The 25,321-nt window shown below is 53.3% G+C and overlaps 8 protein-coding genes across 8 annotated transcripts; 3 read left to right on the forward strand and 5 right to left on the reverse strand.

Annotated features, from left to right (window-relative positions):
- Positions 1–1,123: 1,123 nt before the first annotated feature.
- On the reverse strand, positions 1,124–3,042 carry PG998_007547 (metal ion transporter; the record flags this gene model as incomplete). The annotated part of the gene is made up of 2 exons (XM_066874363.1): positions 1,124–1,703; positions 1,763–3,042. 2 exons carry the CDS (start codon positions 3,040–3,042, stop codon positions 1,124–1,126), a joined length of 1,860 nt encoding a protein of 619 aa, XP_066730308.1.
- A 2,632-nt stretch (positions 3,043–5,674) lies between these two features.
- PG998_007548 (microsomal signal peptidase 12kDa subunit) lies at positions 5,675–6,157 on the forward strand (the record flags this gene model as incomplete). Its single annotated transcript, XM_066874364.1, has 3 exons — positions 5,675–5,725; positions 5,807–5,866; positions 5,951–6,157. The coding sequence occupies 3 exons, from the start codon at positions 5,675–5,677 to the stop codon at positions 6,155–6,157; spliced, it is 318 nt and encodes a 105-aa protein (XP_066730309.1).
- Positions 6,158–6,441: 284 nt separating this feature from the next.
- Positions 6,442–6,978, reverse strand: PG998_007549 (E3 ubiquitin-protein ligase RBX1; the record flags this gene model as incomplete). The annotated part of the gene is made up of 3 exons (XM_066874365.1): positions 6,442–6,540; positions 6,634–6,783; positions 6,865–6,978. 3 exons carry the CDS (start codon positions 6,976–6,978, stop codon positions 6,442–6,444), a joined length of 363 nt encoding a protein of 120 aa, XP_066730310.1.
- A 1,861-nt stretch (positions 6,979–8,839) lies between these two features.
- On the forward strand, positions 8,840–9,994 carry PG998_007550 (uncharacterized protein; the record flags this gene model as incomplete). Its single annotated transcript, XM_066874366.1, has 1 exon — positions 8,840–9,994. One exon carries the CDS (start codon positions 8,840–8,842, stop codon positions 9,992–9,994), a length of 1,155 nt encoding a protein of 384 aa, XP_066730311.1.
- Positions 9,995–11,344: 1,350 nt separating this feature from the next.
- PG998_007551 (proteasome subunit alpha type-7) lies at positions 11,345–12,512 on the forward strand (the record flags this gene model as incomplete). The annotated part of the gene is made up of 5 exons (XM_066874367.1): positions 11,345–11,375; positions 11,441–11,447; positions 11,512–11,564; positions 11,691–12,078; positions 12,194–12,512. The coding sequence occupies 5 exons, from the start codon at positions 11,345–11,347 to the stop codon at positions 12,510–12,512; spliced, it is 798 nt and encodes a 265-aa protein (XP_066730312.1).
- Positions 12,513–12,971: 459 nt separating this feature from the next.
- Positions 12,972–13,492, reverse strand: PG998_007552 (uncharacterized protein; the record flags this gene model as incomplete). Its single annotated transcript, XM_066874368.1, has 2 exons — positions 12,972–13,350; positions 13,488–13,492. The coding sequence occupies 2 exons, from the start codon at positions 13,490–13,492 to the stop codon at positions 12,972–12,974; spliced, it is 384 nt and encodes a 127-aa protein (XP_066730313.1).
- A 1,522-nt stretch (positions 13,493–15,014) lies between these two features.
- PG998_007553 (CDP-diacylglycerol-glycerol-3-phosphate 3-phosphatidyltransferase) lies at positions 15,015–17,067 on the reverse strand (the record flags this gene model as incomplete). The annotated part of the gene is made up of 4 exons (XM_066874369.1): positions 15,015–15,114; positions 15,244–15,490; positions 15,890–16,236; positions 16,643–17,067. The coding sequence occupies 4 exons, from the start codon at positions 17,065–17,067 to the stop codon at positions 15,015–15,017; spliced, it is 1,119 nt and encodes a 372-aa protein (XP_066730314.1).
- Positions 17,068–18,472: 1,405 nt separating this feature from the next.
- PG998_007554 (Gti1/Pac2 family protein) lies at positions 18,473–20,059 on the reverse strand (the record flags this gene model as incomplete). The annotated part of the gene is made up of 1 exon (XM_066874370.1): positions 18,473–20,059. One exon carries the CDS (start codon positions 20,057–20,059, stop codon positions 18,473–18,475), a length of 1,587 nt encoding a protein of 528 aa, XP_066730315.1.
- Between the last annotated feature and the right edge of the window lie 5,262 nt (positions 20,060–25,321).

Below are 25,321 nucleotides of genomic sequence, written 5' to 3' on the forward strand. Positions count from 1 at the left end.
ATATAGAAAGAATAATAAGATGCTGCAGGGGGCAAAATGAGAGGCTGGAGCCAATCAAGATGCGCAAACGCCGCGGGCATCATCACGCACGGGACGTAAGAAATAGCCGTTGAACAAGTTAACGGGTAGATTCTGGAAAACCCGGTGAGCCATGGCTGACATCTCGCGTCTCATTGCCTCTGGTTGCCGGGGCCTCTTGTCAGCCTCTGTCTGCAACCCCTGCCGTGTCGGGTTTGCGCGCTTTCAGTCGCATCCGCATCCGCCTCCGCACTCAGCGGTGCCGAGGTAGTATCAACTTAACTGTTGGCATCGTGAATGCCTTTGGCGCTGTCAGCCTTGCCGACTCGGAGGCCCCGCGTGAGAAGCATGGCAATAGGGGAGAGCCCGCATGCATCGTCTGATGCCCGAGGTGGGATTGGTCACATAATACGAGCCGGGTTTCCTGGAAAATGGGTTCTCGACCAAGACCAGTCAGACCGTTTAGCTGACCGACCCAATCAGGCCGGGCTACGGCCATGTGCCTGCGTATGGATGCCGTATATCGCATGACGGTCGGGACTTCTCTTGTGAGGGCAAGCGGGCATAACCGAGACACGCAACCTGTCGTTTGGGTCATCGGCCTCGTAGGGCTGCAGCCTGCAGGGATGATCGGTGGGGTTGCCGGCCTGGAATATGGACGTGGTGGGGAGTATCACCAGCCCGTCTCGCCGTCTGATTCGACGGATCGGTATGGGACAGTGGTGGTAGGAGATTACTTTTTGGGTAAGCCGTAATACAGCGAATGAGAAGGCGGCAATCCACATGCATGACCCAAGCACCTCTGCCACAAAAGGATAAGACTCGTGTGTCTCCTCACGTCAGTCCTTCGAACTTCGACATTTCTAGAAGTCATCGCATTGTCGTCTATGTATCTCTCATGACTGCCTAGCAACTGGCAGCCTTTGCAATGCCAAGGCTTCCATGTATATTCATCAACAACGTACCTCCGAGGTATACCATCATTACCATCACCATTACGACGCAGTAAAGTAGGGGTGAAAAAAAGAAAAGAGGAAGAAAGCAGAAGTCAGGCTCCTCACCCAGCCAACAAGCAAAAGAGAAAGGAAAACCAATGCCCGCTTGCCTAGATGTATTTTGCCTTTCGCGCAATCAACAGCGCAATGAGAACGAAGCCGACCAGGGAACAGAGAATCGCAATGAAGGCATGCAGATTATCAATATCTTGCCAGGGAACATGAACGTTCATACCAAAAAGACCAGTGACAACGTTCAACGGGACAATGACGGAAGCGAGGAAGGTGATCTTGCTGAGAACCTCGTTGGTCTTGGTTCCCTGAGCAATACTGTCGATCGTCAGCTGGGCGAGATAGTTGCTGTGGGCGCGAGACAAGATCTTCTCGAAATGCGTCAGGTTTGTCATCATCGTAACAACGTGATCCTGGATATCGCCAAGATACATGCCAATATCCATGCGAGGGGTGACCTTGTAATTCTCATTGCATCTCTTGGTGAAGCCTTTGAGCACATCAGCTTTGCCACCAAGAATGCGCATCAACCCGAGCGTGTTTTTGCGAACAGCCCCGATTCTCCGGAGAAAAGAGTGCATATCATCAGCACGCGCAACGAACACAGAGTCTTCGATACCCTCCGTGATCAGCTCAATTCTATGGATAGCTGGAGCGAAAGAGTCCACAATATTGTCACTATAAGAATAGAGTTAGTATCGCATACCGCATGTGCACAACGGCAGTCCAGAACGTACATCAAGGCGTAGCATATCCAGTCACTGCTCAGTGACACGTACTCCTTCAGCATGGTGATTCGTTTTCGCACGAGGGAGGCGTGGCTGTTAGGCTCGAAGCTGAAGCTGAGGGTCCCCTCACGGAAGACGATCACGTAGAGATTGAATGGCTCGTAGTCGGGACCGTCCTCCTCCTGCGTGACACTGAAGGACCGGAAACAAGCGAAGTAGTAAGAGGGAAACAGCTCAATCTTCTCGCGGGCCTCCTGAGTTGTGATGTCTTCGATTGTCAAGGGATGAACGCCGAAAGCCTTGCAGATGGTGCGGACTTCCTCCTCAGTGGGGCTATTCATGTTCAACCACCATACACCATCGTTCATGTCGGCTGGGAATTCGAACAGTCCTCGAACGTTCTCACCAGGCAGGACTAGGTCGCCGAACTCCGCAGCATGAATTGTAGATTCCCAAGCGGTCGAGAAGAAGCTGAATCTGTTAGGGTCAATCGGATCTTGTTTCGGCGCTTCAGCATCGGACTTCAATGCCGTTTCCTCGACCTGCTTCTCATCGACCACACTGGTCTCTGGCGGAAGGTGATATATGTCGCCATCGGCTGTGACCATTGGCGAAGGGGAACGGAATTGCTCAGTCTGGAGGGCCGGGAACACCTTGGTGGCGTTCGCTGCCTCAATTTCCTCCTTGCGGGCCGCATTCTCGGCTGCAATGAAGTTCTCCAGGTAGTCAAAGTCGATGTATAGCCTGTCTTGTCGGTGCTCATCGTTCATGGGAAAGCATACATCTTCCTCTGCTGTTCGGTTTGTGCCCAAACTGGCAGCGTCATCAGCCACGGTATGCTTGCTGCGCACTGAGCGCACACTTTGGCGACTGCCGCCTGTGAAGGTACGAGCCAGATGAAGCCTCTCGCCGTCCTCTTTGGCATCCTCAGCATCCTTGTTGTTGGAATATGCACGCCCACGACGACGTGCTTCAGCGAACGCTTTGACTGAGTTCGGGGGCGACAAGGAGCGACCATCGTTGACGGTGTCAACGGTAGGACGTCGACTTCGAGGTTGAATGGGGGACATATCGTCCGCATCATCGTCTGCGATGGCTTCCTCGAAGTCGCGCACGCGGATGTCGGGGGGCGTCTCCAGATGACGCGTGCCATAAAGGGTGTCCACTGTGCCTCGACGAGGTCGGTCAGGCCTCTGGACAGATGCGCTCTGGTGGCGGTGGTCATCTAGTTCCGGGACAGGGGTGTCATACCCGCTCCCTCTCTCCGAGATTTCTTCGTGGTCCGACATTATGGAGTCTTCAGTCTTTTGCCTGGGGTTGTGTCGATGCGACGAGTACCACCGTCTTGTTGTTGTTGCTTCTTTCAGTGATTATGCTGTATCGAACTAAACAGAACCTGCCAATTCTATAAAGAGACAAGGAAAAGCCCTCCGCTGGAAGTCAAGGGAAGGCAACCATACTGAACCGCGTACGCAGTTATGAGGCTTTGGCACGCAGCAGCAGGCGTGGCAGCACGCCGACTGCAGGAGGGACTTGTCGAGGCTCCAGCGCAAGAGGACGCGAGAGGGCCGCAACAGCGTTCCAGATAGTAAGGCTCTGTTGGCGAAAGAGAACGGTATATCGTGAGTTGGATCAAACTAGGCGTGGGGCGTGCAACCAGTTAAGGAGGCTTCTTGTTAACGCCGCTATAGACCCAAAACAGAGGGCCTAAGAGCGGTCGAGCGAGGGAAAACTGCTTGCTGCTGAGGCCCGCCAACTTGGTGACTTTGGTAGAATAATGCGGTCTGTCGGCCGCAAGGAAGAGCTTGGGATAGTGGCGTGCTGCTGAATTTTATATGCAGCTCGAGAGTATTTTATGCGATTGTCCTATCAAAGATTACTGGACCTTTGGTGGGCTGGCGAATGGGAATGCGACTGAGGCGATGGCTTGCTCAGAAGACGGGTTGCGACTGAAGACTGTATGCGATTGTTGGTTGTTGGACGTGGAGCGAGGATGGAAAATGAGAAACAAAGTGTGAAGGGGAAGAGATGCAAGACTTTCGATCCTTTGTTTGCTGACTACGAGCGAGTGCATGCAAGCTGGGGGGGAAGCAACGAAAGTCAAGGTAGGAGGAGATACGGAGTAGGTGCGGAACTGCCAAGGACTGGAAGTAGGGAGTTGGGAGGTGCTTACATTGATTTGCTTATGAGGTCAGGGCTTGCTTTTTCTCGTCCTGCCAAAAGCTCCGTCCCTGTCCAACCCAATTTTATGGTTTCGAAACAGCGAGGGCCGTGTAAGACAAGAGCATGGGAATTTTCAGTCGAGCAAAGGACGAATGGAAGGAAGCGTCTTGAGGCTCTCGATATAAGAAGATCAAGATAGGGAAGGAGACTGGGCTCGGGAAAATTAAGGATTTGTTCAGACGAACGGAGCGTTGTTGTGGTTTGATTTGATTAGGTAAAAAAAGGATTTTGTTCAATGGACATGGACGGGAGCCAAACAACGTGACATGCGAGTGGCCCGTTTGGCTCGTGCTTGACAGAAAATCTTGAGATGGACTTGGCGTTGGCCTTGAAGTGAGTGGAGTGGAGTCACAGTCACCGAGCCTGACTCTGGAAAGGTGAGCAGTTAGGCAGTGAGTGCTGTAGTGAGTAGGGTAGTGAGTTCTGGCGAGGTGAAGAAGCAAAGGGGAGGATGACTGTCCCGAAATGTTAGATGCTAGTGGCTTGATCACGAACCCCTGTACCATGGACATGAGCAAGGACTTCGGGCTAGGAGCTTGGAGGCAATTCCCTGCTCTTTCGCTCGCCCTAACATGTCATGCCACTTCATTGCACCTCAGGCTGTCAGGCCTGTCCAACTAATTACAAGTCACTGCATGCTCAACCCTCGATACCAGTCGCCAGTTGCCAGTCCCCACGGCACAAGTCGTCCATTTTAGTCTCGGGTCGTTAGTCGTTAGTAGTAGAACCAGCAGTGAGCGGCTAGGCTTGAGTTTCAACCAACTATTAGTGGCACCATCCCCATGATATCTCCCCGTTGGCTCGAAGTATAACCATGCGGGTGCCGAATGCCGCGAGACGAGCCTGATGAAGCGCAGCGGTATCCAGAATACAGATCTATGCAGAGGCCGGTAGTCGCAGTAGACAAGCCACCTCACCGTCCTGCCGGCACCTGTCTACCGGTAATGCCACCCGAGAGACTAAAAGCCCATGACTAGGTTCGGGACAGACGGTTGATCTTAGAATTGCCCGTGATCTCTAAACACTCTGACCGACAACGTCTCTGAGGGATTTTGTTGCTCCAGGCGCTCAGAATCTGTCGCTGGAAATAGAGCACATGGTGGCATTTGGCGGTGAGCCTACTTACAATGGCCTGGGATTGCCTAGGTAGATAGCAGGTGGTGAGGATATCGAGGGTGAGATGAAGTCATACTAGCAGTAGCCAGGGTGGCCAGTGTCTTTTGCGGTCTGCAATGCAATACATATGAGGTCGATGCCGGAGTCATGGCAGGGCATGGATATGTTGACATTCCGTGATTGGCTGGAGGGGCTACTGGGACAATTCGACATTCCGAACCCGCCGAGAGGGCGACAGGGCTGACAGTCAGTCGTCAGTCGTCAGTGAGTATGTGAGTATGTGAGTATGTGTGTATGTACTCCGTATCGTATCGTATCGATCGCTCCATTCAATGAACCGAAGGTTGAGTGGACTGGTCCGTGCGCGTTCTCGTCGCTCTGGCCAGATCAATCAATGCCAAGATGACCAGATAGGTGGGGAATGCGACGCAGACTGCCCGCGTGTCAGTCAGCAGTCTTGTAAATACATGCCATCCATTCACGAGCCACGAGCAGAACCACGAGAACAGACTCTTCGACCCAGCAGCCCTCAAGGGATTCTATACAAGCATTGACTCGGAGCTTTCGATTTCCGCAGCAACAATGGCAGAGCAAATCCTGGACCAGGTCAGGGACTTGGTTGATGGCCAAATTGTAGGACTACCTACCGAGGCCTACTCTCCCGTACAATTGCTCGTCGTTTTGCCATGGCACACTAACTGGACATTCATGTAGGACTTCGAAGGCCAGAAGCTTGCCGAAATCATCTCTACCCTCATGCTATCGTTGGTCGGAGTACGTCTTAACTCATTCATTCCGAAACACATGTCCCATTCCGAAGATCTGGGCTTTGCTGACACATCCGTTGCACTTTCGCAGGCAATCGCCTTCTTCGTGGGCTATTTTCTACAAGACATCGTACTGGCACTGAAACTCGGCCTCGCTGGCACTCTCGTTACCTTCCTCGTCGTCGTCCCTCCGTGGCCATTCTTCAACAGAAACCCCGTCAAGTGGCTGCCTGTAGGAGGCGGAGCAGCAGCCGCGCATCAGAATATAGTGGTGGACGAGAAGATGTTCGCACACTAAGAGATGGGCTACGTGATAGAGGGTGGAAAGACCGCAGGCGACTGATGGAGCTTTCATCAGGATTCGCGTACCATGTACAAATCTATTTGGCTCCGCTGGTACCAAACCGCTGTCTTGGGGCAGGAAGGCCTGCATCATACTGCATGTTGAAGAACAACGTGATACCTGCCACAGCTGCCACGGCAGATTATGAAGGAACCCCAATCGTGCCATATGGACTTTTGTCCCTTTCCAAGCGTTCCGTAATCAGATGTTTCCTCGTTTCTTCCACGCCAACCGATTTCTTAGCGACCATACTTCTGGAACTCCCAGTCTCTGTTGTCCAGAGGGCAGACTTGTCGTGCCTTCAACCAGCGTGAGATGCAGTGGAAGTGGAAAGCGTGCTATGGAACGACGGCGATTCGTCAGTATCTCATGTGTCGAAAGCAAAGGCATGCGAAGCCACCTCGTCATTAATCCAGGTAAAAAAAACTCACGTTGCAAATACCCCAGGCCACTGTACACTCCTCGCTTGTAGCAGATGCCTGGTTGGCCTGGCACTCGATGCAGAGGTCCATGATGTGATTGCGGCAGATGGCGCAGTTATCGACGACAATGTCCCATGCCCAGAGCGCGACGGCGTTCCACTAATCATGAAGTCATCCACGTCAGTTCACCCATTACTCAAGTGCACAAGACAGCCAGTTTGAACAGCAGGAAACTCGTACCTTTTTGACCTCAAACCGCTTCTTGCCGCCTTCGCCCTTGGCATCAACCTCGCCAGACTTTGCCTTCTTAGCAACCGAAGTGGTAGGTGCATCCGTCATATCAACGTCGGCCATGTTGCTGGTCCTGATTGAAGCTGTAGGAGGGGGCCGCCGATAAGCTGTAAGAGGGCCGCCAGGAGGGCGCCGCCGGTTGGATGGATAGAAGGGAGTCGCCCGGGGATTCAAGCTCTACTGTTTCCCTATCTTGACAAGTTGAGAAAAGAATGCCGCGGGAAACTTGGTTACGGGATGTGATGAGGTGTAGTTTTGACCGTGTGCGTGACCTTGGTTGGAACGTCGAAGGGAGAGGTAGAATATGGTCGGCTCTGCTGGATGGAAGCAGTGGTAGTAAGTTTTGCCTCTTTGAAGCAAAAGGCACAAGCTCGCAACTATCAGATGCTACCAGAATGCACTGAAAGTTTTCTCGAAAGGAAAAAGGATCCGCAAATCAACTTTGGCGGTATTATATCCTGCCTCTTGCTCTGCCTTGTTGGGTATGATGATGTGCAATCGATGCTAACGAGACGCAAGTGGTGGCCTGAAAGGTGTCGGTCGGTCGAGCTCTGTACATAGCGAGGTTGCGCTTGAGCTGCCTGCCCGCCTGCCGATATGCGCGCTAGGTAGCAATGTTGCCCCTCCTTCTGCTCCCACCTCCCAGCACCCAGCACCCAGCCAACGCTTGATAAGGCTGCAGTGCGGAAGGCCCCATCGGTCATTATCGCCAAACATCTCTTCTTATCCTCCCATCATTTCAGCATTGTTTGGAAGCAGTTGTTTGTAGTCTTCCGTCGCCCACGCTAAGTCCCAACTACTGTCTCTCGTTTCTGCCAGCTGGGTATTGGTGATTGCCAGCATGCCCACGCACCACGTTTGACGATCCCATAGGCACCCAACTACCAATTAGCGGAAAGCTCAGACACCTTTCACTTTGGGAGGCTCATGGGTCAAGCAAGTACCACTATGTCTGAACTATCTATGTCTGCATAGGCTACATAGACCTGCATTGCGAAGAGTGAAATCCAAGTAGTCCTCAGGCCATTCCAGGCGAATCTTGCATTGTCTGGTCGGCCCTGAAACCCCTTGACCCCAACTCGAACCGAGCTTCCTGCCAGGCAATTTCTCGGATTCGCTCCATACCGGTATCGTAGGATTGAGATTGGCAGCGACATAGCAGCAATTGTCGTCATTTCTGGGAGTGCGCCTTGGCTGGACCGCCTGGCTGACTTTGCCCCCGTCTGATTTCTGGCTAGGTTAGCTGCCACTTCTCCCCTGGTCGGGTTTCGACACAAGTACCGTCTTCGCCCAACAAGGGCAGATAAAGGTAGGCAAAGACTCCAAATGTACTTGTTCCCAAGGCAGCCGGCGGCAATGGAGTAACTCCATAATTCTCCCAACTCAGCCGCTGTTTCCTTGATTCCCCTTCTGTGCACCCGCCATCGTCAAGTTTCTTTCTCTTTTCCATACTCATCAACAACAAATATGAGCCAATCCAGCTTGCGACCGCAACCCATTCAGACAAAATCGCAAATCACCATTGCACATCGTCCGCCCAGCTAAACCTGGTTCTAACCTCTCTTTCTCGTCTCCGAACGCTGCCAGAAGCCCAAAGTCGTTTCTCTTTCACCGACCACTTCTTCCGGCATCGTTCCTCCTCTCGGCTGCCTCGCCTCTCGTCTTTGTCGCATTGCGCAATACAAGTCTCGATCATCAACCACCCCGCAATCCGCATTGACTGCGACCCCTGATACTGTCTCGACCTCAACCATCTCTCCAAAGGTCCTCCTTCCTAGGCTTTTGCAACCTCAACAACCCAAGCCTTTTCTTTTCCCTCAAGCCATTTTGGCCTCCACTGTTCCTCCCTAGTTCAATCCAGCTGGATACATGTCATCGTCACAACAACAACATCAACAAATCTTTTCCAAGCGCCCAATACATCATGCATTCATCACCGCATCCAAAGAACACTCCAGGTCGGCGCCGATCAGGCCGTAACGGCAATTCTAAGAACTACGCCTCGGAAAACGACGCTGCAAGCTATCGGCAAGCATATTCCGACAGTCCCAGCACACCACAGAGATTGGCCGCTGGTGATGCTTTGGCCGTGCAGAATTCACAGACGACAGCTTCAAAGCAACGAAAGCATTCACAGAAGGGTCGCAGCAAAAACGGAGCTGCGTCCCCTGGTCTTGCCAACGGACACAGCGCCAAACAGGAGCGCCAAAGTCCATCTTTCCCTCCTAACCAGATTCCTGCATTCGCTGGCGCAACCTTCCACCACTCGCCGGCCCCTTCTGCGCTCCCCATCCCAAGCTTTCTTGCCAGGACAACTTCCGCCCCGGACTCTCCTAGCCAGAAGAAGCCAGTAACGACAGGGCCGAGCCAGGAGCCTTCTCCGCCGACTACTGATTCGGAGTCAGATGGCCCGGGTAGCCCTCAGCTACCATCTGTCCCGCGCAACGAAGAGTCCCCTCTCGAAATCTTCTTCAAGGCCCAACGAGCGGAGAAGTCAGGCACAGCCCGCCGTGCAAGCTCTGCCAACATCAATGCCGTTCCTCCGGGCCCATTTTCTCCACCCCATGACTCACCTAAGGAATGTCAGACGATGCCCAGAATGGCCACGCTTCCCCCTCAGAAGCGTCCCCCTGTAGCACGAATGCCATCTTCGGGTATTTCTGCTACAGAGCTGGATGGTACTCCTGGAAAATCCCTTGGGCCAGCATTTTCGACTCCGTACTCGGAACGCATCAAGGCTGCCCGCCCCAGCAACGGGTTTGCCCCAACCACACCAACAAACGCGCGTAACTTGGACGCAGATCGCAGCGACGCGTTGAAGCGATATCTGTTCTCTGGTGCGAAAGGGGGTCCGCAGCAGCCCCAGACGCCACCTCGTCAACAGCCAAAGCTATCCGGAGCTACCCAGACGCCCCCCAAGCTCCCTCGTGGCATGTTCCCAGCCTCCGTTCTTAATGGCGGCGGTGTCAAGGCCCCGCCAGTGCAGAGCCCTCCTCCCAGCAATTCTCAGTCTTCGGATCAGATGCGTCATATGGAGGACTCGCTTCGGCGGCTGCTCAAGATGGACTCCGCCACATAACGGAGTCCACAGTACATGTATTTGCAAACGGATATCCTGCTGCTTATGCAATGACTGTTCAATTTTTTCTTTGTCTACAGGTGTTCTGCATGGTGCCACGGCGTTTTCTGGTCGTTTCGTCAGGGATCGGACTAGATTTGGTCCCGCTGGGTAGCACCATGGCGGAATACGGGTTTTTCTTTTATTTGGTTTGAAATTCAAGGTGTTCCTGGAGGTCAGGCCTTGCGTGGCCCTGCTCTGCGTCTTTATGGCCTGGCAGAGTTTGTTAAGCTACGATACCTATGGTTGATCATGATTTGGCATTTTGGCATCTTGGAGCTCTGGGAAAGAGATCTCAGCGACTTACATCATTGCTTTTCTCTCATTCGGTAATGTATTACGGAGCACATTGGAGAACCCAATTCTCGACAGCGACGTTGGTCGTTTTGGAAGCGGTTCATGGAGCTTGGGCTCCTTAGACAGCGGAGTTTGGTCTCTGATATTCTCATCAAGGCGCGACTTATCTCTATCTTCTGAGCACCACTCTCAGTCACAGCATCGACGGCGCAGCATTGGTATGCATCAAATCTGGTGTTCAAGGCGGCAGGGACCAACGGTATGGACTGTTGACTCCCTGTCGAGGGATCCTGGTTTTACTGGCATCTATGGGGATCATGACTTTGGCATTTCGGACTTTTGTTCTTGAGCGCTTGGTACAAGACTGTATCGGCTAGTACGAATCCGCCCGGAATCAAAGGCCATCATCATGTTTGGCGTGGGGGGAGGTTGTCTACTTTGATGGGCCCCACGAGCAGCGAATTCCAGGTCGGGGGCAGGACGCACAAAGGAAAAAAAACAGGTGAAATTTTGCGGTGGTATACAACGGCATGGTCCAAGACTTGTAACGGCTTACTAGACACGGATAGGCCATGCTTCAATACAACTGGCCAAGCTAGCTCGGGCAGGTATATCATCCACACCAGTCTCCTCTGCAACGTGAATGAATGTCCTTCTCCAGTAGAAGGATAATGTCGTGACTGCTTCGGGGGACATGTGGCTGTGCCATAAGGTACTCCTTTCTGCGTATGTCAAGTGTGGCTGTGCAGGCTCGGGGGCTGCTAGCGGGGAAGCAAGAGCTTCCAGCACCCACCCAGGCTGGAGTTGCACCCGCAGCAGCTGGGAGCTTCGTCAACCTGGCAGCCTTGCCCTGTGCCTGGACCTCTACCTACCTCATGCCCCCAAACCAAACAAGCTGAACGACGTTGACGAAAGACCCAAGATACCCGAGATACGCCCTTTCACAATCCCGCAGTCACAGTGCCTTCAGATCGTAAGCAACACTTGCCGACCTGCTATCAGTGATTTGCAACCATGGCGTCGGGTTACGACAGAGCACTTTCAGGTAAGCCGTGCTGGTCTCTCGATCCTCTCCGGGCATCTCAAGCTAACACGCACCCATCATCGTAGTCTTCAGGTATGCACATGCCCTGGATGAAGCCTTTCCGACCCTGGACCGGATCTGACCGTTTCTTTTACAGTCCCGATGGACACGTCTTTCAAGTCGAATATGCCGGCGAAGCAGTGAAGCGAGGTACGCACTTGATACCATCCATATCCCACATCCTGTGACCTACGACTGGACCAGCCCCGGTCGCTCGCTCGCTCCTATTGCATTCCTCTCCTCTCTTCTAACCCGAGACGTTTTCTTCTACTGCAGGAACCTGCGCGGTCGGAGTCAAGGGAAGCGACATCGTGGTCCTAGGCTGCGAGAAGCGGTCGGCCATGAAGCTGCAGGACACCCGCATCACCCCATCCAAGATCGGCCTGCTCGACACGCATGTTTGCCTGGCCTTTGCAGGCCTCAATGCCGACGCCCGCATCCTGGTCGACAAGGCCCGCCTTGAGGCTCAGTCGCACCGCCTCACCGTCGAGGACCCCGTCTCCATCGAGTACATCACCAAGTACGTCGCCGGCGTGCAGCAGCGCTACACCCAGAGCGGTGGTGTGCGGCCCTTCGGTATCAGCACAATGATCGTGGGGTTCGACAAAGGAAGCAAGGTTCCCCGCTTGTATCAGACTGAGCCCAGCGGTATCTACTCTGCCTGGTACGTTTACAATACAACCCTTCTCATCCTGCTCTTCCTTTCAATGCATACGCCCACAGAATGGACTCTCTGCCGGGTATCATGTCGACGGAAACTGACCATACAAAACGAACAGGAAAGCAAACGCCATCGGTCGCTCCAGCAAGACGGTACGCGAGTTCTTGGAGCGCAACTACAAGGAGGATATGGATCGCGAGGCTACGATCCGACTGGCCATCAAGTCCTTACTAGAGGTCGTGCAGACTGGCGCCAAGAACATCGAGATTGCTATCATGGCACCCGGCAAGACGGTCGAGATGCTGCCCGTGGAGGACATTGAGAACTATGTCAAGACCATCGAGGAGGAGAAGCAAGAGGAGGCTGCTAAGAAGAAGACAGGCAGGACACCGGGACAAGGTAGCGCCGCCATTCTGACGAGACCCAGTGGCGAGTGATGATGACGACGATGATGGATGATGATGCATCAAAGGCCAGCTGGATTATTGAGGAAATGGCGATGCCCCGAGGGTTCCCGGGCTAGTCTGGTGGGCGAACCGGTAGACAGAGCCATAGACTGACGGGTCCTATTCACGAACTTGTACACTATCAGCAAGACACCCGAGTGCATGAACCGTTGCGAGCGGTTGCCTTGTCAGATGACGCTTTCTTCCACATGCCACCGTGTCATTTCTCGTGCTGAATCGTCGTTTCCGTGTAGTCTATATAGTGGTATCATACTCCCCATCGCCATCAATGCCCATATTTGCTCGGTTTATGTGGCCTATGGTTTGATTAATCCCCCCCAGCCCTCTATCGCCTGGCTCTCGTCGTCGTCAGGTATTGTCACACTTCTGTTCGTATATACAGGCCTGGCCAGCTCCTCGTTTCCGTTTCTCGGTCTCTCCCTTCCCTCTTCAGCCCAACCGATCGGCATCCTTGTCGATGTCGAAGACAGTGCGCATGCCCTCGCCGCCCTGCTTCCCGTCCTTGATGCGGTCGTCCTTGAGCATGCGGTTGTCGACACGGGCGTCCTCGCCCTCAACCTTCAGGGCGGGCTTGGGCACGACGGCCTCGAGCACGAAGTGGTTGTCGCAGTGCGGGCAGTACTCGTCGGCGTCCTCGAACTCCTGGGCGTCTTTGCGGAAGCACTTGCGGCACTTCTTGCAGGCGAAGATCAGCTCCAGGGACTGCTTGAGAGGGTGCGACTCTTGCTCGTGGTGGCAGTCGGCGCAGTCGAACCATTTCCGGCAGCAGGGGCTGCGGATGCTGACTTGGGCGTTAAGGATGTGTTTGCTGTTTGTCGAGGAGGGGGTGAGTCAGAGTCAGTATGAACGTAGGTTGGTCGGCGGCGAGGCGGTTGCTCTCCATCGCTTGCTGGTCGTCGGGCAAGGGGGAGAGGACCGGTGGGGGTTTAGGAGGGGCGGGCGTACCACATGGTGCTTGTGTGTGTCCCGGTGCGTTCGGTTCAAGGCCGGTGATGTAGGAATAGATGGCAGGGAACGGCGTCGCGCAGGGAACGACAAGTAAGTAACTGTCTAGTCGGTTCGTTGGTGATGTTGACTCTCAAAAAAGAGTATCGCGGGGCGGTGGAGCTTCTGGAGTCGCCGCCCCCTGCAGCCACTTGGTAAGCTTGGGTGGCCCCTGTTGATGGTACAAAGACATACATATTTCGTCACCTACCTCGTTAGCAAATTGGATATGATATAGTTTGGGATAACAATACAGCCTCCAACAAATCAACTGGCAACAGTCTTTGGTAGTATAGTGGTCAGTATGCGAGCTTGTCATTGGACCTCATCAGTGTCAGATCCGCTCGAGACCGGGGTTCAATTCCCCGCCAGAGAGTTCCTTTTTCCTCTTTCTTTTTGGACTATGTATTTATTAATTGTACAGATTAGCAAGAAGCTCGTGTTGCTCATTTGCCGACGCCCGGCCTTCCATCCCTCGTTCTTCACACCAAATGTCTGCAGCCGCCGCTCCTGAATATACGGTGTTACGGTATTAGGGCAGGTTTCTTTGTTCAGTGGAGCGACAAGTCGCCAAGTGTACCAGAGATAGAATCGAAGTCGGCACGTGTCGCCGTAAAAGAAAAAGGCAGACCAGGCAGGGACTAAAGTTACGTGGTAAAGGGAGAGACCAGAGATGTACTGTGCGGAGCGGTCCATCCTGCTGCGCAATGCAAACTTGCGATTCTCTATAGTAAATGGAATAGGGCAGAGGAGAAAGCACGCCATATTGTATCCGTCGGGAGAGTATAGTTTTTAGATGCTATTTCTAATTATGGAACCGAATTGGCCTTCTAGAAAGCATAATAAACACGTAGAAGAGAGAGGAAAGAGTCTTAGCGAGGGTAAGACAGTTCAAGATGCACCTGGTTATGTTCCAAGGGGGTTTCTGGTCTGGGAAGTATTCGGCTCAGAAGTTACCAAACTAATACCTGATCCAATCGAGCGGGATCTCAGTGAGTTCCCCTGGTCCACGTCATTGAGGCTTTTGTAAGCATCTTGATAATCGTGGCTCACGTTAGGAGCCCCTGAAATCGGCCCTACAACTAGCAGGCAGGCAAATGTTAGACCCAATTGGTTAAGCAGGACTGAGCCCCTTCGGAGGATGCGGTAATGTGATGCGAGCGAAAAAGGAATCGCAGGACAATGGTGAGACGACGCTGGAAAACTCGAAGATATTCTGCCCGAGTTAGCGAATACGAACCAGAGTCGGTGGCCCTACAGCCAGTAGTTATGAAGACAACAGGTGTAATATGGTTCATATTATGTGACAGGGTCTCTATAAATGATGGCGCAACACGCCGCACTCCATTATACAGGCTTACACTGAGTGCAATATTGATATAAGAGAACCCGCCGTACAATTCAGTTTTTCCAGAGGAATGTGACTGGACGTCACCCCCAGTAGGAACGAGTTTTGAGTATGGGACCCGATCGGGTCATTCGCGTCGTTTACTGTTTCTTAGCCTTACTGTCCGAAAGGATCTTGACCGCATCCTTGCTAAAAACGTAACTCAGACCACTCCATACTGTTGTGGCCGCCACAGTGTACCTACAAGATGGTTTTAGCATGCGTCTCAACCACCGTTTGGCACCATGATGCATTTGAAGCAGAGTCGTATTCGCCAGGCTCGACTGGAGCTAGCCAGCGTGGGCGTGGATTCACCAGAGGAATACTTACTGCAGACTTGTCAACGCCATTGCGACATCGATCGTTAGCAGCGGCGCAACAGTGGTGGCGCCCATCAGTGCTAGTTGCAAGAACGTGTTGTACTTGCTGATCGTCGTTGGCCGAACCTCGGCCGAAGGGAGGGAGAAGTCCCAGTACCGCATAAAGGTCTTGGGCGGTGGCAGGGATATCCAGCGGTAGTAGATGGCTGCGAGACCTAAGCCGACATCTCGGCCCAAGATGATGCCAGCTACCCAAACTACAACGCAAAGAAATTGGCATTAGTTCGAGTGGCTTCTGGTAACCGATGAAATCTTGATGCGAGAGCTCCAAGAGGAATAACAAGCACCCCCAAAGTCAATCGCCTGTCTTGTGAGCTTGGCATATTGCAAGCTTCAGCCGGTGACTGGAACACTTCGCGTGAAGGTATGGGTACATGTGGTAGCAGAAGTGGAAGACAAAAAGACAAAAGGTTACGCCAGGCTGGAAACACTCGGCAACATGGCTGGGGAATGCACGCTTGCATTGGGATGACAATACATTGGATGGGGAGAAAATCAAGCTCGAGGCAGAATCAAGAAAGAAAGACAAGATGGGTTGACAGGAGCATGAAGGGACAACAGGAAAGTCTGAAGCCGGGGGAGTGTCGAAGACTCACCAGGAAGGGCACCCTTGGTGGCCAAACAGATAGTCAAGATGGTCATGAGGATCTTGTCGGCCATGGGATCGATGACGCTGCCAACCACCGACTGCAGCTTCCAGCGCCGGGCGATCCAGCCATCGAGGAGGTCCGAAACACCGGCGTAGACAAACAAGCCGAGAGCCCACGCATGTGCATCGTGGAGAATAGCGTAGCCGATGAAAGGGGCGGCAACCAGGCGACTGGCGGTGAGAAGATTCGGTATTGTGTAAATGTCTTCATGCGCCGTCAGGGATGGGATGGGAAGCACCTTTCGGAGACCGCTAGGAGCAGGCTTAGGGTCGACGGAAGGAGGTGCAGCAGGCCTGTTGCATCGGGATTAGCAGAGGAGACATTGCAGAACCTCGACTTGACTTTCTGCCATGCATGAACACTAGGCCGAATATGGATGAGGAGTTCGTCGGCGAGTCGAAGCCAACGGAAAATATCAACAAGATTCGACTGAACATGGGCGATTCTTCACGACCCCTCGAGCAAGGTTGAGTTGCCGCCTCGATGCGCGTCGCCTCACACTCAAATCCATACATCCCTGGTGAAGGTTGAGGGGAATAGAGTATCTGTACGCCACCAACCGGTAACACAACGGAGAGCAGGGAGGGGGGACCGAACTCACTCATCACGACCATGTTTCCCCCCTGTTGCTGCAAACGCCGGCTCTCGGATGATAAGCTTCTGAAGGAGCTTTGCAGAGCCGTCCCATGTCGGCCTGACCTGCGACAGTGCAATGTGCCCGCTGTGCAGGACGAGCGCGATTGCGAGGGCAACAAAGCGACGGCACGGCTGTAGCTACGTCGCCCGATGCCGGCACTGCTGGTATGGAGATTGCATCGGCTGCTGGCGACGGGGCTCGACTCAGTGATCCGAAGTGTGGTGGCCAGTGTGGCGCCAAGGGGCTGGCCGTAGTGGTGGTGGTTGTACAGCTGCTGCTGACAACGGGCACGGGTATGCAAGGACCTCCGGGCGAGATGGAGCAGGGGCATTCGTCCCACGAAGGCAGAAGCAGCAGCTGGCGCAAGAGTCGTGGTGCCCGAACTCAAAGAGGAAGGGCCGAGAGCTAGCAGCATCGGAGCTTCAACGGTCGTGCGGATCGCATTGGCGCCGCGACCGCTGCTGGCCAAGAAAAGCCGAGAACTCATTGCGATTCGTCCCCTCTGCTGTCTTCACATGCAGCAGCAGCCAGGAATCAACAAACAGTGGAAGCCGGGCCTTTCCTGTCCCCCTCCCGAAACAGCAGGTAGCAGCAAATAGGATCGAGGTGGTGAGTGACTCGCGCGGTAGACGGCAACGCAATGGGCCTGGGTGAAGATGACGTAAGGACGCGGACGAGGAGAGCCCCGGGCTTCCCACGGGAATGGGAGCTCAGCTTGTGATGCAGGAAGCTTGGGCAAAGCCGGCAGGCCTGGGTGGACAGTCCAAGACAGAGAGGACGTCGCGTGCCTGGAATCGAAAGCTTGATTGAACCAGCGTCTTACTGTACAGTGCTTGCACTTGTGCTGTGCCGTCTTGCGTGGTGGACGAGTCGGTGAGCATGTCGGGGGAGGGATTGTATGTATTGGATTGATTGCAGCCCGTCTCCGTCTCGCGTCACAGTTGGCGAAGAATTTGTCCAACACCGTGTTCACCCAATGGCCGGTGTTGGCCCGTTCATTCGCCCATCTCAGATTGACTTATGCCAGATGCACCCCTCCACGCTCCTCTCAACATCCACAGGCCAAGTAGTAAAGTAGCAGTGCTAGTACTCGAGGTTAACCTGTATTTGATTCAATTCATCAACCTCAACCTCGCCCGTCGTTATTTGAGTTTACCCTCGTGGGTGCTTGTAGAACTACCTACAGTGCACAATTTTACTGTGCCACCCGCTATGGCCGCTCTCAACACTGCACCGGACTCTGATGGTCTATTCGACGCTAACATCGCCCCCCCTCCCCCCCAGCCCAGAAGGACTGTCGTCTTCTTTAATGTTAGACTTCCCGTCTCAACCTCAACGGACAAGGTCATTTAGACAGGAGTTAGCTGAGGTCCTGGTAAGCTGCAGTGGACTAACCTCCGTCGTACAGCCCATGCAATTCAGGCATTTCACATGACAATCCATTGCAACGTTCGTCGAGCACTATGTAGCGAGACGACTTGTGTAGAATGGCACTGATGCATTATGTTCTATCGAGTATGTTTTGCGCCCCCGACCATTGCACCACCCCGCGGGGGTTCGCGAGCAATGTATCACATAACAGTACAAGGGCTATGGGCAGTTCCTAGCAACCAAACCATGATACGTGGTTGATGCCTCCTCTGGGTGAAACAACGTCACCAGCCAAACCACGTGTATGCCCAACCTGAGTAAACAATATCAAGGCCAAACACCAAAGACGCCCAGAGATCCATTCCACCGAACCGCTGATGCTGCCAGCCAAACTATGCGCCGTGAAACCAGAACGATGGGCCTTGAAACCCTTCCTCCCTGGATAAACTGGATAAATTTCCTACCCTTGCCCCTTTCCATTCCCCTAGATTATGTTGTCTTCGTCCCCCTCAATTATGCCTCTAGGGAATGGACTGTTGGTGTGGTCCGCGGGTCGCGTATCCCGTCTCGTGCCCCGGGAACGAACTGTAATGGCCGCCGTCGCTAAGCTCGGCACTCGTCACCGATGAGTTGATGTCCATACCGTTGAGGGCCGACGGCGTATTGTCATCGCTGGCCGACTCGAATGACCCCAAGCCCTGCTGCGACTGCAAGGCTGATTCGTAATCCCCTGCACCCTGAGCTGTACTGGCTGAGTCGAACATGGGATTGGTTTGTGTATCATAGGACGTATTCTGATGCTGTGAAGAGCTGTTGTCGTAAGCTGTCGCATGCCTGGCGCTGCTATCGTACATAGCCCCATGTTGGGACGATGCTGCTGATGCCGCTGGGGAATCGTACATCGATTGCGCGCTGAAAGAGCCGTGGCTCATCCCGTGGCCATCCAGCAGGCCACTGCTGGACATGCCGCTACTCGGGACGACCGGAGTGTTACTCATGTGACTCCTGCTAATTGATGACATAGACCCATAGCTGTTGTGTCCGCCCCCGTTAGTGTCGTAACCGTTGTTGGCTATCGTGCTATGCCGCCGCGAGGGCATTTGCATCGAAGGGAAATTCGGTGGCTGTGCTGGCAAGCGAGAGGCTTCGTAGCTATAGCCTGGGTGTGGATGAGGAAAAGGGACCGGCGGTGGCGGTAAAGTGTGAGGATTAACGGCATACGAGTTGGTTTGCATAGGGTAACCTGTGGCCCATGCTGCTTGGTAGCCATGATGTACGTTAGGCACAGACATGGATCGGGAGCCACCGTATGGGTTCATGTCGGGCGGGATATGACCCTGGGCAATGAGCACTCTCATTCGGTCGTCCATGATTAGCTCGTGGTCGTCGACCGGGGCGCGGAAGTTCCCAGCCGAGATCAAGGCAGCACGTGGCGTGATGTGCTGCATCTCGGGTGACTCCAAAGGGGTGCGTAGTTTCTTCTGGACCACGTCATCGATATTATAATACGAGACGAGGTGATGTTGCATGCCTTTATACTGTACGCTGATCGTCTTCTTTACCAGACCCTCCGGCTTGAATTGGTAGCTGTCCACAAGAGATCCCACCAAGGCTCTTTCGGCATCCTTGTTGTTATTTGATGCGTCCGAATACTGGGAAGCTAAGCCGCCCATGTTCATGCCACTGAAGCCAACTGAGTTCGCCCTCGAGGTGTTGGTGGGTTTTTGTACCCCATTGGTGCTCTTGTTGTCCTTCTTCATGGCCCTCTTCTTCTCGCCTGGTTGGAAAGGCTTGTCGAGTTCGCGGTACAGCAGGAAATTTCCCAATATGCGGCTAGGGCTCCATGGGACGCCGTCGGTCCACCTCTTGATGCCGCTTGAGTGCTCCTCGTAGATGAAGACGTTGCCGCTGCGGATGAGGTTCGCCCGCTCTCGGTCATGTGGCCGACGAGGTACGTGGGATATGTGGCCAGTGAGGCACGCCTCGAACAGAACGAGGGCGTCCATCGTCGAACTGATGTAGCCAACAAATGTCGGCTGCAATGTGGCCCCAGCCGATGTGTGGTGATGGTGGTGAGGCATCGCTCCTCCCGGCCCTCTGTCCGACATGATGGCAGCTTGGAGAGCAGGAGTCGACTGCTACCACGACGGACTTGGTTTGGCCAGAGTTCACTCTGCAGGCGCTGTTCAGAGGAACTTTAGAGGAGGACAGCAAGCTGTATCTATCCAAAGCTTCCCGCACGAGGTTGAGCAAAAGGCGTTTCTTTTTGTGACAAGCGAAAGTATATACCTTTAAAGAATTGCCGGTCTGAGTTTCTGGAAAGATAAGTCGGAGAACAAGAAGATGATGGTTTGAAAATACCCAGCACAGGTGTAACCCCCCACACTGGTACGTTCTTAGGATGCCCAAGAGGAATTAAAGTGCCGAGCCGTCGAAAGTCAAGTCGTGATGTGAAACGTAGGCTAAAGTGCGAAGAAAGATGTATGCCTGGCCGTTTTAATAATTTGTATTCGTGTGTTCGGTCTTATATCAAAGACCTGGGACCAAGACCGAGTGAGCACGGAGCTTTGGAACCAACCGCAGGTCGAAAGAAGGAGATAAGTCCTGCTTATGACAGCGAGAGGAGGAGAGATATGAAGGTGATTTCCTGGTCAGAGGCTGGCAGGGCAGGTGGATACAACCAATATAATTGCTCGTCCGGTCCGTATGTGGTATCTCCTCTGATCTCTGGTGGTCCTCTCCGGCACACTGATGTGTAAGATTTTCTCTCTTCTGCCCACAAGCTAGCCACCGGATAAGACTGGATGATGGGGGGTAGACACTGCACAGTGACTCCACGCAAAGCGAAACCCAATCGCGTCACTTCCTCTTCAAGGAGCTCTGTCTCCAGATTTGCCCTGGGATGATGGATCGAGAGCACAGGCAGCGCGCGGGGTTCTCTGGTGCAAGGCACACAAACTTCGCAAGGTACTTGGGAGGACTCGGAGCACGGTTGCCACCGTAGGCACTTTAAGGTTTCGTCCGGCTGGAAATGTCTTGCAGCTTGTACATGTCCCCCTTCCTATTCGACAGTGGGAGGATGGCAGAACCGAGAGCGTGCACACTGTTTCCTAACCTGAGAACTACACTTGGAGCCGAGTGTTGCGGATGCCATAGGCGTTTTAAGCTTTGCGAGGCTCAGGGGAGATGACACCAACCGGAGTCCGTTGAAGAATGCTGCCGACGTGATCCGGTAAGCTGCGATCCTGCTGTGGCCGAGGGCTGGTGCTTTGTGACTGGTTTCCTTTCTTTTGGGCAAGAAAACAGACAGATCCACGATGGTTCGGACTCCACTGTGTGTCCAAGTATGTAACAGTTCGAGTGGTTAGGCACAGCGCCGAGGGAATACGGGAACTGATGCCTTGGTGATACACCTCGTCCGATGGTCTTTTCTGCGGGAGTGGGAGCGAGACCGTTCACTGTCTCTCACCCAAGGGCTTTGCTTCCTGGTGAGGGCTGAGATGAAGGTAGAGAGTCAAGTACCGAGTTCAAACCAAGTACGGGAGCGATTACTGAGCCTTTGGAGGGGTACTGAGTCGATTAGAAGTGTCTTCTGGCGTGGTTGTGTCCGTATGTATGTGGAGACCCCAGAAGGTTGAGGCTGCTTTCGGCGGACCCAGAAAATGTGAGCACGAGGCGTTCGTTCCAGCCTAGAGTGAAGTGTGGTGTACACGTCGTAATCGAGTAACTCCACGGTCCCTGAGTATAGGTAGGATAATTCGCGGCTCACACGTGGAGTGGGATTCTTCTACACCGTACAATAGCAGCCACCACCAAACTTAATGGCAGGCACCGCCAAGGAGGAGTGGTAGTATGTGAGTGAGTGAGTGAGCCGAGCGAGCGGGTGAAGGGAGTGGGTGAGACGTAGGCAGGCGCGCTGCGGTGGTTGAGCTCGCTGTACCTTGGTCCGGGGCTATGGTGCGTGCGAGTGTGAGTGTGTGTGTGTGTGTGTGTTATGTGTTCGTGTGTTTATGTATGTGTGTGTGTGTGTGTGTGTGACTATGGGGAAGGGAGGTATGTCTAGAAGGTAAGTAGTTGTATGGGGTGCGCAAGATAGTCGGTTAGGCCCGAAGGATGCGTTGGCTGACGACTTGGCCTGAATATGTCAATGGAGGTTGCGCAAAGACGTCCCTGTTGTTCCTGCACTCATGAGGGATGTTGGGATGGAAGAGCACGAAAGGACTCAGAAAAAAAAAGGCTCTCTAGTGCGACACAGCACGTCAATAGATCAGCGGGCAGCCACGACCCAAGAGTGCTAAGTAAAATTGTTATACTTGAACGAAGAAGACAAAGAAGAAGAAAAAGAAAACCAATAGAAGAAAAATAAAGGGAGTCGCCAGTGTTAATAGTAGCCGCCCATGACGACGAGGACGATGGGGGTTTTCTAAAAAGGCAGTGCAGAGTGCATTGCTTTCATTGCTGGAGAGCGATCGGGTTAGTTGGATGGATGGATTATTATTTTGCAGACCACTGCCCTTCCCTGCCTACCTCCATACAAATACCTTACCTAATTGCACCTCCCTACCGCTGCATTACCACTTGTGAAGGCAGGCCAGCTATGTACCGATTAGTATGTATGGAGTGATACAGTACACACCCTACGAATACCCAGAGATCCAATGCTACCACCCTCATGCCCCATGCCCCATGCCCCATGCCCTCAACCGCAACCCGTCCATCAATCGGGCGAGTGAGTGAATGAGTGAGGGAGCGAGTGAGTGAACGAACAAACGAATGGATCAATCAATCAATCAATTGTACATTGGATCTACCTTAGCAGTAACACGTCGCGAGCCCTGGCAGTGGATCCCGAGGTGGTAGCATTGAGGTAGCTGCTACGGTATGTCGACCAAATGCCAAATACCTAATACCCAGTGCCGACCCCTACGATCAGACGTAGACTCGGGGAACCCTTTTTGCTTTGTTCAACTGCTCTCCCTCTTTTTCCCTGCTGCAATCCCATTCAATCGAGCCCTCTACCCTGTAAGTACCGTTGTCCAACTAGCAGCACCGCTACCGCTACCAGGGCACCAGGGCACCAGGGGGGACCACCGGCGACCCTAGTACATAGCATTTTACCTGACTGGGTGGGTACCAAGGTATGCATCCTGGGAGGGTCCTCCTGGTGGTACCTGCCCTGCGATGGGGGTGAACTTGGAGGGAAAGTGGACCTCCTTATTCTTTCTTTAGGTACAGTTGTTAGACTCTCGTCTCAACATGGAGGAGGGGACAGGGGATCACGAAGGGGAAAAGGGAAAGTTACAAAAAAAAAAAAAAAAAAAAAGAATAGAAAAAAAAAAAGAAACGAAAGGGCTGATGGAGACTTGACAAGAACTACCTCGAATTGGCATAGCATGGGCATGTAATGAATGGCATAGCATGGGCATGCAATGAATGGCATGGCGGCCATTCGACTCTTTCTGTCATGTTGCTCTCGACTCCCGTGGACTGACTACACCAATGTATCCATCTATGTATCAATGGACGTATGTAATACATGATAGTGCTGCACGTGTGTGGTTGGAGTTGAGTTGTAGATCCTCTTCTGCCAGCACCATGATGTTGCCATGTAGCCATGAGCCATGTGACTTCCAGCAGCATGCATCAAAGATCCCCTCTTGTACCGACTTCTTCCATCTGCTTCCCTCTTTGGGGAGGGACGGATGGTGGATGATGGGCGATGGATGTGCGGTGGGTGTGTGTATGAGATTGCGCAACTCCGTCCCTGGCAGACCATGCGCTAACCGCTCTTCCGGCTTAAACCAACTACAGCATATATAATGACTTACCTGTAAAACATCGGGGAGACACAACACTTGGCGAGAATATGTCTGTGTGGGCAGGACAGGCACGTGTTGCAGCAAGCGTGGAGAGAGAGACATGGTGCTCAGTACGGTCCAGTGTTGCTGCTACATGGATTGGGCCGAAGACGGAGCGAAGGGGGCGAGGAGTCGAGCAGGCGGCGAGCGCTCGACGGGTTGCTGGAGAAAGCACTGGCATTGTGACATGGATAGATGCGTTTCCACGGTCATCCGACTGATCTAAACTTGGATACTTGGATCGGGAGGAGACGAGCAGTAGACGAGGTCTCCAGTGTGATAAAAAAGAGTACGATGGGATGGGATCATCGATGCGCGCCTTGCGACTGGGACAATGCAACAATGCCAAGGAAAAGCAGATCAACCCCTATCCATCGCCTTCCGGGTAGTGTTGTGTCGGTCGGCTGGTCTTTACGAAACCCGTCCTCTTCCATCTGGGCAACCACTAGGTTTACGTGCCTCTGGGCAGTGCTTCGGGAATATACAGAATACATTCACAGTAAGGTACGGTCGCAACTCGCCATGGCTTTCCATGCATGTTGGGAACCGCGGAACAAGCCGAGTGCAGTGCTCGGGGTGAGTGGTGTGCTCATAGAGATAGAGCGCGAGATATACACAAGTCCCGCGACAAATCGGCGAATTCTTCCTTGCAATGCCCGGGGCTGCACGGCGTTCGTTATGTAGCATTCGGCACAGGGTCGCTGTTTCGTTTCGATACCCAAGTCCACCACCAACAGGCCTGCATGGAATAAGGTTAAGAAGCCTACGGCTGCCCGGGTACGGTAGAAGTAAGGGTACCAGCATGGGGGGGACGGAGCGTACCTACGGGGGGAGGGATGAGGAGGAGGAGCTAGAGGCCCTTGGTGTACTCGACCTACGTACCTAATGGCGCCTAGGGGAAACCTAATCGACAAGTTGGTGCCAAGAGAATCTCATGGTATGCATTGGGTTGACTGGATACACCATGTCTTGGCTAGGTGGCTTAATGAGCTGTCGTGGGTGAATGTTTTATACAACCACTACCCGTGATCATAGGTATCAATCAATGTCCGGCGCTGCCACGCTACTAACGTAGATGATCGTGCGCCGGCATGCCGTTGCCCTGGTGCTTAATAGTGCATGAGCGGGTCTCACGAGAGTAGAAACTTGCCGTTTATAGCTCAGGGAGATGGGATTGAAACAGCTTGATCTACGAGGCCAGCCTTGAAGCATAGATCGAGATAAGGCGGTCAATGATTGATAGTCTGTGTGGCTGAGGGCATTGGCAGTGGCATTGGCAGCTGGAACCGACTCGATAGATGCCAGTCGCAGCCTCGTCTACAGAGAGAGCCATTTGAAAAACATGGATCTGCTCCTCCTTACAAATACTTGGCCAAGACCAGATAGCCCAATGGAAGTCTTGGCAACATCGCGAGAAGATGCAGAAATATGCCAAGTCGTCCTTTGGTCCAAAGGGAACGGGGAAAACGCCGGGTATCACTTGGCCCCCAACGAGCTTGCTCGATAATAGGC

Source organism: Apiospora kogelbergensis (assembly GCF_038363985.1).
Source record: "Apiospora kogelbergensis strain CBS 113332 chromosome Unknown utg000005l_segment0_segment0, whole genome shotgun sequence".
NCBI lineage: Eukaryota > Fungi > Ascomycota > Sordariomycetes > Amphisphaeriales > Apiosporaceae > Apiospora > Apiospora kogelbergensis.